Source organism: Sciurus vulgaris (genome assembly GCF_902686455.1).
Source record: "Sciurus vulgaris genome assembly, chromosome: 2".
NCBI classification, from domain to species: domain Eukaryota; kingdom Metazoa; phylum Chordata; class Mammalia; order Rodentia; family Sciuridae; genus Sciurus; species Sciurus vulgaris.
Genome location: NC_136462.1, coordinates 91895160 through 91911539, shown reverse-complemented (window position 1 = coordinate 91911539; position 16380 = coordinate 91895160). Strand labels below are relative to the sequence as shown.

Genomic DNA, 16380 nt, shown 5'->3' with positions numbered 1-16380 from the left:
GCCCAAGTGACATGCGAGATCTGGTAAGTTCCATATGTGGCTATCCTACTCTTCAGACATAAGCAAAGCATTCAAGGACAGATATCTAGCTTTAATGCTTTCCTCCTACTATTTTCATGTGTGGCTATAAAGCACCAATTAAAACAAAACAACACTCTAAATAAACAGAAGGAAGACCAATAGAGTAGAGGAAGGTGAAGAAGGGGAGGGATGAGGGAGAAAAAAGGAAGTAGTAGGGACTGAAGTAGAGCAAATTATATTCCATGAATGTATGATTATGTTACAATGAACTTCAATATTATATATAGCTATAATTAACTAATAAAAATTTTTAAAAAGATTCATTGGGTAGGATTCACTAAAAAATGATGAAAGATGATTTTACTGGAACAGAAGACTAGTTTTTTGCAATTTTCACAGCCCTTTCTGAAAAGAAAAAAATGATTTCTTGGTCATAATTTGCTGTATTCCTGTCATTTGACCCCACTTTCCAGGCCCTCACTAACAGAACCTCAAGCAAAGGTCAGCATATTTAGTATGGGCATATGAGAGACTGTCAGCTGTTAGGTGACACAAACAAGAAGGCTAATAAGGGTATGCACAACTGGATAAGGATTAACTGACATAATCACCTTTCTTGGGAAGTTCTTAACAGGAAACAGAGAGTTACTATTGGCCTCCTGTAGTTACTATTGAATGCTGAGCAGTAACAAATGTTCCTATGTCCTTTGGCCTGGCTGTGACTGCTGACAGTTTCTAGTCTCCTTAGTTCTCCACATAGCCTTCCATTCATGACCTACCATGTGTGTTAAACTAATCACATCTCTTCTTATAGCCTGAAAAGGCCCAATCACAATGACAAATTTAACAACGAGTAGCAACAAACACAAAGCAGAAACAATGAACAGTCATTGCATAAGAAGAGGACTTGTTAGCAGTCTGCCCAGAAGCTGCCCAGAACAAGGATGATGGCAATATGAAAGACAGTTTGGGGCTGAGGTTGTTGCTCAGTGGTAGAGTGCTCTCCTAGCATTCGAGACGCCCTGGGTTTGATACTCAGCACCACATAAAAATAAAGGTATTGTGTCTACCTACTAATTTTTTTTTGAAAGTCTGATTATCAGGGTCTTTGCCTTATCATAGGCAGAACCAAAGAGGGTTAAATTGTGTCCCTGCCTAAAGGCTGTAAAGGAACAGTGGAGACCCAGGAGAAGCCCTTTTACTCCATCAGGTAGACCTTCTAAGAACAAAGATGTTTCCAACAACTGAGGCAAAGCCTCTGGGAAGTTTCTCTAATAATGAAGGATCCCAGGGCTGGAGTTGTGGCTCAGTAGTAGGGCACTTGTCTGGCATGTGTGAGGCCCTGGGTTCAATCCTCAGCACCACATATAAATAAATAAATAAATAGAATAAAAGATCCATTGACAACTAAAAAATATTTTAAAAGAAATAAAACAAATAAATTTAAAAAAAAAAAAAAAAAAAAGATCCCAGGGCAGGGGGAACTCCTTAGTTCCCACTACAGTCTTCTAGATTAGCTTTGATGCAATAGCAGATGCTGTCAGTGTTCTGCTTATATACATTTGAGTCCCTTTACTATTCTCAGGAATGCAAGATGGCTGATGTGCTTTCACTTCCAAGTCAGTGCCTGTGAGTCTGTCAGAGGACCATGCTCAGGTTGCTAGAAAGCCTTTGGAAGGCCAGACTCCTATGGAGCAGACTTAACCAATGACTGATGGGTACAGGAAAAATCTGATGAAGAAATTCTTGATGAGGAAAATTCTACACGCTGTAAGTTACCTGGATGAAAAATGATCCAAAGTTATTCTCCAAGGAAATTTTGCTTGGCCTCACTCCCTCGCTGGTCCCACTTCCTCATTCTACCTATCCATTTTTCCCCCCAGGCAATATATCCTAGCAAATTACTTTCATACAACTTCTAATTTCTGGATTTGTTACTGCAGAAACCAACCTGAAAATTGTCCATCACAGCTTTAGAATAAAAAGTTGTGGGGTGCTTAGAAAAAGCCGAAGCATTTGGACTTAGAAGACTCCAACTGACAGCTCCAGCTCTGTAACTTATTAAATAAAGGCAGCCTCTAACAACCTTTCTAAAATGTAGAGGTACATGAATGTAATTCAGTGGTGGAATGCCTGCCTATCATGTGAGAGGCCCTGGGCTCAAATCTCAGCAACCAAAATAAAGGAAATAGAAATAATGGCAACTGTCACAACAATTCAGGGATAATCAACTATATATGAATGTAATAATATATGTGAAGCACTCTGTAAACTAGACAAAGAATTTAGCTAATTTAGGACAGTCATTTTCCATCACAGAACAACCTATCTCCCAACTTGTAATTATAACTATACTGAGTTTTGTCAACAAATAGTAGAAAATTTAAAATAGTAAATTTTTAAAATAGTAGAACCAATAGAAGACTGGTTGTCATATTTCATCATGCATCACAATCACCTGAAAGACTGTGTGGTGGTGGGTGGGGAGATCCCTTCGTGTGATGTTAGAAAGCTTTTAGTGAAAGAGGTTCAAATAGTTGCCAATCCAGTGTCATGATACATGTTAGAATATCAAGAACAACTTATTTAATATTTACAATGTACAAGGTAATGTGCAAAGCATTTCATATGCATTAACTCATTTTGCTTCTCACAATAACTCATGAAGTAGATACCATTGTCATCATCTTCACTTTACAAATGAGGCAACTCAATCATAGAGAAATCAAGAAAGTGCTCAGAGTCACAGAGCTAGTAAATGAAGAGGTGGGATTCAAATTCAGGCAGTTTGGTTTTGTAGTTCACCACCTTAACCAAAAGCTGCACTACATTGCATAATGGGTATTTTTTTTTTTTTTTTTTTTTTTTTTGTATTGGGGATTGATCCAGAAGCTCTCTACTACTGACTAAATCCCCAACCCTTTTTATTTTCTTTTTTTATTTTGCATCCTCCTGCATCAACCTCCCAAGTTGCTGATTACAGATGTAGACCACCACACCCAACATGGATGATTTTTTAAAATCCTGCCCAGTTTACAAAATTAATAAAAAAAACTTTATTGAGATATAATTCACATAACATACTATTTACTCATTTAAAGTATATTCCAATTGTTTTATTATTTTCAGAGTTGGACAACCATTACCACACTCAATTTTAGAACATTTTCATCACCTCCAAACCACTCTGTAACCAGTAATTGTCATTCCTCATTTCTCTCTCTCTCACCTATTGTTGCTCTACCATCCCCTTAATTTAAAAAAAAAGAAAAATCCAACTCCACAATCTTTCTTCTAATTGGCTGTCCTTTATACACCTATCACCTCCCATTCCTTAGGGGAATCAAGCTTGGAGCCACCCTAAAACACACACCCAGCTCCCCTGGAAGCCTGATACTTGCTTTGTCTGGATGTGGTTAATAGCTAATAATGCTGGGCTGCAATACAATCAATCCTACATGAAACTACCAAATATGGCAAGTAGTCAACATGAACATACTAAAAGGGTGATAAATAGAAAACATAGTAAAACCTCATTGATTTACACTATTTTGAAGATTGCTGAATGTCATATAGATTTATTAAAGAAATATAATTTTTAACTTTCAGAATATTTTATAAATAAAACATAAAGGAAGGACAATTAAAATATATCTCCAAGCTAGAAACTAGCCCTGGGTGGAATGTAAGGAGGTTAATGAGATATTAACAGCTTTCAACCTAATTGCATTAAAATCTTACATAAACTAAGTACAATATGAACAGAGAAAGAGGGGCACTGTCTTGGGACTCAGATCTTAGAAAAAGGTTTGAGGAGTCCACAAACCATTCTTTTGCATGTGAGGCAAGCACTTTACCAACTGAGCTATATCCCCAGCGCCCCCACACCATTCTTGAGGTCATAAAAAGAAGGGAAGGCTGAAGACAAAGCCTGGTGGGAGCATGTATGGCTTATCTGTCCTATTGTACATTAAGAGGTTAACAAGTTATACAGGGACTTTACTGATGTACAGAGAGAAGTAATTTGCTCGAGGTCACATAGGAAGTTAATGGTAAAAGGGATACCTAAGTCTAAACTTCCTATCCACATTACCCTTAGGCACTTTTAGGACACAGTCCTAAAGTCTCCTGGGTCTATATTGCAGTTTCCTCAGTGTTTCAGCCTCTCAGCACACTACAGACAGAGACTGTCCTCAAATCATTTTTATAAGATCCTCTGCAAGGTCTGCTAGGAAGCAGCATGATGACACTCACTCTTGATCTGAGATGAAAAGACCCATCCATCCACAAACAGCCCAGCTCTCAACATTACAAAGCACTCACTGGAAAAAGTCTCTGGGACTTTTTCCCAAAGTCTCATTTTAGCAGAGTACAAACAGGACTTCTGAGCTAATGTTCTTTTTTTAATATATATATATGTACACACACACATATATATATACATTTTATATATATATATACATATATATTTTATATATATATATTTTTTAGTTGTCAATGGACCTTTATTTTATTTATTTATTTATACGCAGTGCTAAGGATCAAACCTAGGGCGTCACACATGCCAGGCAACCATTCTACCACTGAGCCACAATCCCAGTCCTAATATTCTATTTCTTGTTCTGAATGTGGGATACATGGGTATGCTCAGCTTGTGAAAATTCATTGTACTGTATACATATTATACATACATATGTACATACATATTATACATATGTGTATGCATATTCTATATATTTTCATAAAAAGTTTTTAGGAATAGTTCAGTGTTATCACAAGCATGTGCATGCACAGGCACACACACATTCACACACACAAAGACGCAGGTCTCATTGATTGATTGGTATTGGGGATTGAACCCAGAGATACTCCACTACTTAGCTATATCCCCAGACTTTTTTATTTTGAGACAGGGTCTCACTAAGCTGCCCAAGTTGGCCCTAAACTTCGGATCCTCCTGCTTCAACCTCCCAAGTTGCTGGGATCACCGGCATGTGCCACCCTACCTGACAAGGACGTGGGGCTTCTAAACAATCTTTGAAGCACACCGTGTTTTCTACTGCAGAAGTCTATTCATAACACATTTATTGAGCCCAGGTTACAGAGAAAGCTTGGGTCATGTTCTGAAGGCTTCCAAAACGCTGGCAACACTGAATTTATATACGGAAAATTGATATCACAGCAGGGGAGGAAGAAAATAAGTGAATTTTCTATCTAGCTTTGAGCCTCCTTTTTGCCCTTCTCCCTTCTTCCAAAATGTCCTCTTTTCTCAGCTTTCAGCAGCAAACCATGCCAAAGAGTAGCAGTTTCAGGACTTTGATCCCTGGATCTAGGGATGACTATCACAAGCAAACTCAAACAAGCCCCTGAGGTCCTCCAGAGAATATCACACATCTAAGGCTGACATGGGACACGGCATGGATGCAAAACACTCAATGCACATTTAATTACCACTGAATAAATGAATATATGATCATTGAACCTGGAATGCTCCCAATAAATGTGCATTGAATAAAATAAAATTATGTTTGTTCCCTAAATCCTACCTGCACTAATTTCTAGATATTTGATCTTCAGTCAGAGTGAGTATCACCAGATTAGTATCTTTCACATAACACTGTTTTCCTATTTTTTTAGTGTACTCATGAGAACTCTTTGCCACTTTTTTGTAATGGGTTTTGTCAGACAGCACCCTGAGAGGTGGACAAATAGGACAAAGTTGCTTCAAGCATTTGAGTTGCTATACTTTTATATAAGAAAAAAAAAAAAAAACTTAAAAGATGGAGTTTCTAACACTCATTCCTCATTCCTGCCTATGTGCAGGAAATGTCTTCTGGTAACTATGCTGCTTGGAGCAAATTTCCTGTTTTTCACATTGTTTAGTCTGAATGGGTCTCTTGAGACCAGTCTTAATACTGGAGAAGCAAGTGAGTTGGGTCCCAAAAATAGTTCTAATTTTATAGCTGGGTTCAGCCAGCCCAGCTGAAGTCCATATCATTTTCAGCAATCCAAAGTCTGGTTAAAGAGATTAATTTTGTGTTGATCTGAACAGCATCAGCCTCATGCATCCCACTGGCAGGGCACACTTGCCTCCTCCAATCCTACAGACTGCTTACAAAAGGAAAGGTATGCATGCTAGAGTCACAATATCTATAACCACATTTTTAAAAAAACTTTTTAAAAGTATTTTTTTTAGGGCTGGGGCTGTAGCTCAGTGGCAGAGCACTTGCCTAGCATGTGTGAGGCACTGAGTTCGATCCTTAGCACCACATAAAAAAATGAACATGAAATAAAGGCATTTCTGTCCACCTACAGCGACAAAAAAAAAATTTTTAAGTATTTTTTTTGTTGCTGCCAATGAACTTTTATTTATTGATTCATTTATTTATTTATGTGTGATGCTAAGAACTGAACCCAGTGCCTCATACACACCAGGCAAGTGCTCTACCACTGAGCCACAGCCCTAGCCCCTCTAACCACATTTGTTTTGTGCCACTTCTTCCACTTCAGTCCCTTTTGTCAAGTCTCTTCAATCAAGAAAACAAAACCTGACTCAGATTTTAGCCAATATTCCTAGGAAAGATGCTTTTTAAGATTGTCTCAGTCACTTACCAAAGTGCATGCAAAAGACAAAATATAAGATGATGGAAGAGAGCCCTGAGGTGGGTGAGCACTCAGTTTAATAATGACTTGCTGGTGACAACTAGAAGATAATACCGACATAAACCACAGTCCTGGATAGTCACTCAGAAACTTGAGACTGATTTTTAAAAATTTGTTTACAGACTGCATTTTGATTCATTATACACAAATGAGGTACAACTTTTCATTTCTATGGTTGTACGCAATGTAGATTCACACCATTCATGTAACCATACATGTGCATAGGGTAATGATGTCTGTCTCAGTTCACTATTTTTCCTTCCCCTACCCTCTCCTGCCCCATTTCCCTCTACACGATCCAAACTTCCTCCATTCTTCTCTTGCCACCCCACCACCACCCCCATTAAGTATCATGATCCCCTTATCAGAGAAAACATTTGGCCTTTGGTTTTTTGGGCTTGGCCCATTTCACTTAGCATGATATTCTCCAACTCCATGCATTCACCAACAAATGCCAAAATTTTATTCTTCTTTATGGCTGAGAAATATTCCATTTTGTATATCTACCACATTTTCTTTATCCATTCATCAATTGAAGAAGTCTAGGTTGGTTCCATAATCCAGTTATTGTGAATTGGGCAGCTATGAATATTGATGTGGCTGTATCACTGTAGAATGCTGATTTTAAGTCCTTTGGGTATAAACCGAGGAGAGGGATAGCTGGGTCAAATGGTGGGTCCATTCCAAGTTTTCTGAGGAATCTCCATACTGCTTTCCAGAGTGGCTGCCCCAATTTGCAACTCCACCAGCAATGTATGAGTATGCCTTTTTCCCCACATCCACGCCAACACTTAATATTACTTGCGTTCTTGATAATAGCCATTCTAATTGGAGTTAGATGAAATCTTAGGGTGGCTTTAATTTGCATTTCTCTAATTACTAGAGATCATGAGCACTTTTTCATATATTTGTTGATCACCTGTATATCTTCTTCTGTGAAGGGTCTGCCCATTTCCTTAGTCCATTTATTGATTGGGTTTTGTATTTTTGGTGTAAAGTTTTCTCAGTCACTTACCAAAGTGCATGCAAAAGACAAAATATAAGATGATGGAAGAGAGCCCTGAGGTGGGTGAGCACTCAGTTTAATAACTACTTGTTGGTGACAACTGAAAGATAATACTGAAACAAACCACAGACCTGAATAGTCAGAAACTTAAGACTGATTTTCTTTCTTCCTTTTTTTTTTTTTTTTTTGGTATTGAACCTAGGGGCATTTTATCATTAAGTTACATTCCAAGCTATTTTTATTTTTTTATTTTGAGACGGGGTCTTGCTAAGTTGCTTAGGGTCTCACTAAATTGGTGAAGTTGGCCTTGAACTTGCAATCCTGCCTCAGCCTTCAGAGTCACTGAGATTACAGGGCATGTGCCACTGCCCCTGGCTTAAGACTGATTTTCAATGAAGCACAGATAGTAAATCTCTCAGTTTGTTAATAGAGCTAACAAAAAAATAACAGATTTATCTGCTCTGTTGTCTATGTGAAAGACACTGATTAGAAGAGATTTCTACTTGCTGAAAAATAAATACTTAGAAGTTAGAAGTTAAAAAAGGTAAAATTTAGGATAAACCTAAAAAACATATAAAATTTTATTCAGTTAAAAACATACTAATTCACTCCCTCAAAGGACTGAAATAAAACATGCTTCTGTTTTTGTAAAAAAAAAAAAAAAAAAAAAAAAAAATTACACACATACAGAGTTCTCTGGACTCAATTTGGAGGTCCTGCATTCATTCTTTCCCTAATATGAAACTGGACACCCTAGGATGCTTTATTTCAAGGAAGAACCTACTCAAAGAAAGAAATACCAGGAAATATTGAGTTGGGTTGGGAAGGAAAAAGAGCACAATAGCTACCGGGTTGATGCACAGACAGGACTCCTTCACGAGCACCTCTGGTCCCATCTGAAGTACACTTCAAAACCAGGCGCATGAGTCAGAAAGGGTGAAAGTGTAAGATATTTTTTGTGTTTTACAGAGTAGATGGGTCAATTAGGGTTGTTTGGGAGATTTAAATCATAGCACCCCAATGGCACCATAGATAAGAATTTGTTCTGGATACTATATGTTAAAAATAGGCGGTATTCTCCACATCTCCCAGAGAGAGAGGAATAAACAGGGAGGCTTAAAAACTCATGTTCCTTATTCTTGGTCCTTTCCAATAGTAAATGTGAGACTTAACTGTTCAATATCTTCTAACTATGAGGTAGTTCACATCATACTTCAAACATCAGAGGCAAACACATAGTGAAGAGAAGGCCTGAGTTCACACAGCAGGTAGCAATGTGTAGTGGAAAGAATAAGAGCTCTGTAGGCAGCAAACCTGAGTTTAAATTTAAGCTACACTTCTTAGTGTGTGACTGTGAACAATTTACCTAAACTTTCTGAACCTTAGTTTCCATATCTGTAAAACAGATGATAAATGACTCACTTTACAGGTTTCCTGTGAAAAAGGAATAAGCCAAATACTCAGTTCAATACCTGGAACAGAGAAGGTTCTCTAAAAATGCTATTTTCAGGGCTGGGGAGATAGCTCAGTTGGTAGAGTGCTTGCCTTGCAAGCACAAGGCCTTGGGTTCGATCCCCAGCACCACAAAAAAATAAAATAAAATAAATAAAAATGCTATTTTCTTTTCTCCCTGCCCATTGAAGCAAGCTGGTTATGAGAACATTTTCCAGAATTGAGTACAACTTTTACAATCCCTGAAAGTTCCATGGGAATGTTTCCAGATGCTTGTAGGAGGAGGAAGTTTTTTTTACTTTCTTAAAATCTCTTATGTGGGAGAAAAGGAAAAACACTACCAGACAGAAACCATTATGTTTGTGCTTTACACATCACAACACCACCACAAATAATTTGGGGTGAGTTTAACAGGGGGAAGAATAGTAAAAAAATAAAAGTAATTACAGGTTTCTATTCCTGTCAAGAGCTCTTCTCATCTCAAGAGAACCACTGTCTTTACCAACTGCATGGAAAATTTATTATTCTTCCTCCTACATCATTTCAGCCAATACTCCTAGAAAGAATTTGTATATTGTCTAATAGCCTTACCACAGAGACAAGACTTGAGCAGTGGAGTGACTAACAAAGAAATAATCTTCCACCTAGGAAGAGGTGCAAGAAAAGTGAGTTTGAGTATACTCTTCTTGCCTTTTTCACTCTTGAGGACTGCTTTAAGGGGCTGCTTGAATACTGACAGTGCTCCTAGGGCCTGAGTTTTCTGTCTGACATCAGCTCCCCAGGGGCTCTGGCTTTTACAACCTCAAAATCCAGACTGGAGGGGCTGGGGTGGAGGCTCAGTGGTAGAGTATTTGCCTCACATGTGTGAGGCACTGGGTTCGATTCTCAGCACCACATATAAATAAATGAATAAAATAAAGGTTCATCGGCAACTTAAATTTTTTTTTTTTTTTTTTTTTAAATCCAGACTGGAGATGCAGATGCATGGGTTACCATTTGATTTCAGGCTTCTACTGTGTGCAGTCAGGGGAAGTGAATCTATAAATAGCCCACACTATAAAAATGCCTTTCCTGAAGAAAGAAGAGGTTTTCACTGAAGTTTCAACATCTGAACCCACCTGCTTGCCTAATGATCATATATCAAATAATATACTAAGTAGCCAGTCTCGGTCAAATGATTCATACACCTATTTCATTAATGATAGAACTAAATGCTATATAGAATGAACCCAGGAGAGGCCTCCAAGTTAGAATTAGCAAATGATTCATATGCTTTGAGAAGTCTTTAATCTTTTTGTAAACTCATGGTACTTTGAGGTCAAACCTAAGTATGTGAAACAGAACCTTCTAGTCTTAAGAAGAAATGTCCCTTTCACCTTTGGAAGAAAATCTACAGATTTAAATCCTATTTAATGTTGACCACAGTAATAATATTACAAACTAGATTTCTGACAATCTCCTCTCCCTGACAAAACCAACCTACTTTCCTCTTTAAGTTTCATCAAAAGCTTGACTAAAATAGTTGTTACAATATATGCCAGACTATGAAGTATCTCTTTATATATGTTTATATATTTAAAGAACTATTAGTTTATAAAAGGCAAGTACAATGTCTAATTCTTATTGGTTATTTCCAATGCCTAGCACAATTTTTGGCATATAGTTTAATAAACATATGCTAAATGAATGAACAATGTAGGATAATTCCATATCATATAAACTTAATGTGCTTTCACAACTAAGAGAAACATCAAATTTGATATTGATTTAAGTGAAAGGCAAGAAAAAGGGGGTCAACCAAATAGAAACAGACAGAAAAATTACATAAACAAATTGTTTCCTCTTCATCCCCACATCTGCTCACATTATAAAAATACTATTTTTGCTGAAGACTAAGCTTTTGTAAATGTATGTAAATAAAGTAGAACCACTATATTATAAGGACCAACCCTAACTTTAGACACTGGAAAATAAAATGTAGGCCAAAATCCTGTCACAAAAATGCAGTTCAGGGGTATTGTACACAATCATCATGGCGGCGGCCGGGGCCCCGGATGGCATGGAGGAACCTGGCATGGACACGGAGGCCGAGACCGTGGCCACCGAGGCGCCCGCGCAGCCCCTCAACTGCATGGAGGCCGAAGCCGCGGCGGGGGCGGCGGCCGAGGATTCCTGCGACGCGAGGCAGTCTGCAGCCGGCCCCGGCCCAGCCCCCTGGGGACCCCGCGGTGCAGGCCTCGGTCAGCAACGGCGAGGACGCGGGCGGCGGCGCGGGCAGGGAGCTGGTGGACCTGAAGATCATCTGGAACAAGACCAAGCACGACGTGAAGGTCCCTCTGGACAGCACAGGCTCGGAGCTAAAGCAGAAGATTCACTCGATTACAGGTCTCCCACCTGCCATGCAGAAGGTCATGTATAAGGGACTTGTCCCTGAAGATAAGACGTTGAGAGAAATAAAAGTGACCAGTGGAGCCAAGATCATGGTGGTTGGCTCCACGATAAATGATGTTTTAGCAGTAAATACGCCCAAAGATGCCGCGCAACAGGATGCAAAGGCCGAAGAGAACAAGAAGGAGCCTCTCTGTAGGCAGAAACAACACAGGAAAGTGTTGGATAAAGGAAAACCTGAAGATGTGATGCCGTCTGTGAAGGGGGCCCAGGAGCGCCTGCCAACAGTACCCTTGTCCGGCATGTATAATAAGTCTGGAGGAAAAGTGAGACTCACCTTTAAGCTAGAACAAGACCAGCTGTGGATTGGCACTAAAGAGCGAACCGAGAAACTGCCCATGGGCTCCATTAAAAATGTTGTCAGTGAACCTATTGAAGGACACGAAGACTACCACATGATGGCGTTTCAGTTGGGCCCCACGGAAGCCTCTTACTACTGGGTGTACTGGGTTCCAACTCAATATGTGGATGCAATCAAAGACACTGTGCTGGGCAAATGGCAGTATTTTTGAAAGCACTTTCACCTCTGGCCCAGGAGACTGACCCAAAGTGAAGGACATTGCCGGGAGAGGCCTGCAGCATCCCTAGATTTCAGAGTTCTGGAACTTTGTTCACACACACAAAAATCTCTATTCAATCTGAGGTGATGTGGTGACTGAAGCCAGAGGTGATGTACTTTCACCATTAGCTTAATTTTAACTTAAAATCACCGATTTCCTTTCTTGCAGTCAGCTTCATACCATTTTTAAAGTCAGTATGGTGGAAATCAATAAATCTGAATTCCGAAAAAAAAATAAAAAAAAATTTAAAAAAAAAATGCAGTTCAGAAAAAGCTGAAAGTAGCAGCAAGGATTCATGTTGGATATATGCAAGACCTACAACTTGAAATGCTCTAAAATGTTTCAGAGTAATTTATTAATTTCTTAGTTTGGCTTTAGCATATAAAGAAGTCACAGCATACTACCATTATGCCTGATAAAGCCTCTAACTGCCCTTGGTTTAGAAAACAAATGCTAAATTAAGATTTGCTATAGAGTCCATAAAGCAAACCAGACCACTGAGGATCATATGCTGAATGCTATATAATTTATGGGATATAAATCAAATATACTCTCCATCTTCACAGTTTCTAAAATATGATAGCTGAAATAAAGTTAAAGAACATACTGACAGCTGGGTACAGTAGCATGCGCCTGTAATCCCTACTACTTGGGAGGCTGAGGCAGGAGGATCACAAATTCAAAGCTACCTGGGCAACTGAGACAGACAGTGTCTCAAAATAAAAAATTTAAAGGGCTGGTAAAGCTACTTGGGAGGCTGAGGCAGGAGGTCACTTGAACACAGGAGTTCAAGGGTCAGACTGTTCAACATAGCAAGAAAGAAAAAAATTTACAGAAGGCCTTTGGTTTGGACTCAGCTCCTGCACTAGGTAAAATAGAGTCACTAGGCTCTATTGACATTCCAGGTCACTAGCCTGAAACTAAGTATATCAGATCTGAGAAATCAGGAGAAAGATGAAAGTCAAATTCCCGAATAGGTCAGTTTTTCCTGGCATGGAAAGGAAGTCCTCTGTGCTTTATTCTTTTCAAATAAAGTAACTTCAAAATGAAAAAAAAGTGGTGAAGGGAGACTACTTGACATAGCTCAGTGGTAGTGTGCCCCTGGGTTCCCTCCCTAGTATACCCCACAAAAGAATATATTAACAAACAGAAGGAAAATGTACTAAATGCAAATATGGATCTACAAAAAGGAAAAAGGAGCACCACAACTGGTGACCAAAGGGTAAATATGGTATAAGATTATTACTGCTACTATTAAATTCTATAAAAGATAATTCAATGTTTAAACATAAGTATTAATATATTATGGGGTAAATAACAGATATAAAATATATGACTTGATAGCATAGTGACTAGACAGGAGAAACAAAAGTATTCTTGTGCATCTTATTTTATGCAGAAAGTGATATATTGTCATTTGAAGGTAGACTGTGATAAGTTAGAAAAGTAACCACTAACAAAACAAAGGATTATAGCTAATAAGTCAACAGAGAATATAAAATAAAATAACCCAAAATATTCAACCTAAAAAAAGGCAGAAAAATACAGAAACAGGAAAAAAGAATAAATAGGATAAAAAGAAAATGAGATAGACTATATCAAAATGCTATTAAACTTAAATAGACTAAATAACCCCAATTAAAAGGCAGAAATAGTGAAACTGGGGAAAAAGTCAAGACCCAAATTCATATATGCTATATAAAAAATTCCCTGAAGATACAAAGACAAATAGTTTAAAATTTCATAGTAGCAAAAAAAGTATGTTTCCACACAGAAGACTAACTAAGCAGTGATCAAAATAGTGAGGTGGGTTTTATGTAGATACGGAAATGTCTCTGAGATATATATTACTTAAAGCAAGTCACAGAATAATGTGCGTATCCATTAATGAATTATGCCTGTGCTGTGGAATATGGAGTGTTCATAGATGAATCAGACCTAGTCTGCCTTCAAGGATCACCTACTAAGATAATATGTATCAAAAAAGCATTAAGTTTAATTAAGAAACACAGTGTCACAGGGAGTAACAAGATATGAGAATTCAAGGGTTGGTGACTTCAAGGAGGAAGTATCATTTTAATTAGATCTTGAAGAACAAGCACCATTTTGAATGGTAGAAAATGGAGAAATTAGATGTAATATTATATACTAGGAACTAGCCCAAACAGCATCAAGAAAATACATGAATTTTGGGGAAAGTCAATAACCAAAATAACTGGAATTGTTGGAAAAAGAAATGCCAATATTAAAAAGTAGCACAACAATATGGTAGGTGTCTATATATGTGTGTGTGTTTGTGCACATGCATATGTGGGTATATATGTTTGAAAGTTTCTGAAACAGTATGGCTCTATTACTAAATTATAAACAGATAGATGGAAAAAATAGTTTTTTGGTTATTGCATGTTTTTGGTACTGGGGAGTGAACCCACTGAACTACATCTCCAGACCTTTTTTTAAATTGTGAGACAGGATCTTACTAAGATGCTTAGGGCTTTGTGAAGTTGCTGAAGCAGGCCTCAAATTTGCAATCCTCCTGCTTCAGCCTCCTGAATTCCTGGGATTATAGGTGTATACCACCACACCTGGCAAAATAGTTTTAAAAGAGACTTGAAATATATATAGGAATTTACTAAATAATAAAAGTGGCTTTTCATGAATTGGAGAAAGGACAGTTGTTCAATAAAGGGGTATTGGGACAACTGGTTAGCAATTTGGAAAACAAAAGTTGAAGCCTTACCTCATCCCTTTTATTGAAAAAATTTCAGGGGCTGGGGTTCAAGTTCAGTATTAGAGCACTTACTTAGCATGTATAAGGCCTTGAGTTCAAACTCCAGCATCACAAAATTAAAAAAAAAAAAAAAAAAAAAAGCCAAATGGACAAATATTTAAGTATTAAAAAGATAAACCCCTTAGTGTACCAGGAAAAACAAAATACAAAAAGCTATGAAAAATATGTTTATAATCTCAGAGTGGGAATGTCTAAGCTTAACATGCCAAGAAGTCAAAGAGAAAGGTTGATAAATTTTACTATATATTTTTTAATTTACACATAAGCATGCACACACACAAATACACAATCATAAACAGAATTAAAACAAAAGTATAAAAAGAGAAAATATCTTCAATATCTATCACAAATAGGTCAATTTCTTAATATGCTAATTCCTCTTAAAATAAGTAAGAAAGGGCTGGGGAGATAGCTTAGTTGGTAGAGTGCTTGCCTTGCAAGCACAAGGCCCTGGGTTCAATCCCCAGCACTGCAAAAAAAAAAAAAAAAAGTAAGAAAAAGATGATGTCAGAAGATACCAAATATAGATAGATAGTGGTTACCTCTAGAGTACCTCTAGAGAAGGAGACTAGCAAGGCAGTATAGAAGGGAAGGCTTTTTTCTTCCTTACTCCATACTGTGGATGGAACCTAGGGCCTATACATGATAGCAAGTGCTCTACCACTGAGCTGCATCCCCAGTATTTTATTTTGAGACAGGGTCTTGCTAAATTGCCCAAGTTTGCCTTGAACCTGTGATCTTCCTGCCTTAGCCTCCTGGGTACCTGGAGGCTGGTACAGGCATGTACTGCTGCCTTCCAAGAAGGGAAGGCTTTTAAACTTTTTTATTGTACTCTTCTGTATTGTTTGAATGTTTTACAATTAGCTTGTATTTTTTAAATATTTTTTAGATGTTGATAGACCTTTATTTTATTCATTTATTTATATGTGGTGCTGAGAATTGAACCCCGTGCCTCATACATGCTAGGCAAGCATTCTACCACTGAGCCAAATCCCAGTCCCTTAGCTTGTATTTTACAGCAAAATATTTTAATAAACTAATTAATTAGGTGACACTTTGATTTATGCCATTATTTGAGCACCAAACTAGGGAAAAACCAGTCCCATTTCTTTCCCCATACTTTCTCTGAGCACTGGATTTTAGAAAGGGCCTTTTGTTGGTCCCCTGCACTGGTTTCCCAAACAGAAGACTATTGAAATGTGGCAGGGTGCTTAGACCAGGCTTACTGTGCAAGTATGTGGGAAAAACGTTTAGCATCTGGCAAGGCTGACCAGGGGCCTTCCTCAGGACAAACCTACTGTTATCAGTCTGCCTGTACATGCTTATTTTGGTGGATGTACAGATCTTTTGTTTAAAGGTGCACCTCTTAGGGCTGGGGATATAGTTTAGTTGGTAGAGTGCTTGCCTTACGAGCACAAGGCCCTGGGTTCAATCCCCTG

General features: G+C 38.1%; 2 protein-coding genes across 5 annotated transcripts in view; one reads left to right on the top strand and one right to left on the bottom strand.

The window, feature by feature from the left end:
- The window catches only part of STARD9 (StAR related lipid transfer domain containing 9), a 139214-nt gene that overhangs the window by 100770 nt on the left and 22064 nt on the right, over nucleotides 1-16380 (bottom strand). The window lies entirely within an intron of this gene.
- On the top strand, nucleotides 11161-12375 carry LOC306652128 (ubiquitin domain-containing protein UBFD1-like). The gene is given in 2 exon segments (XM_079125178.1): nucleotides 11161-11314; nucleotides 11316-12375. Coding segments are annotated over 2 exon segments (927 nt in total). The 5' UTR covers nucleotides 11161-11174; the 3' UTR covers nucleotides 12103-12375.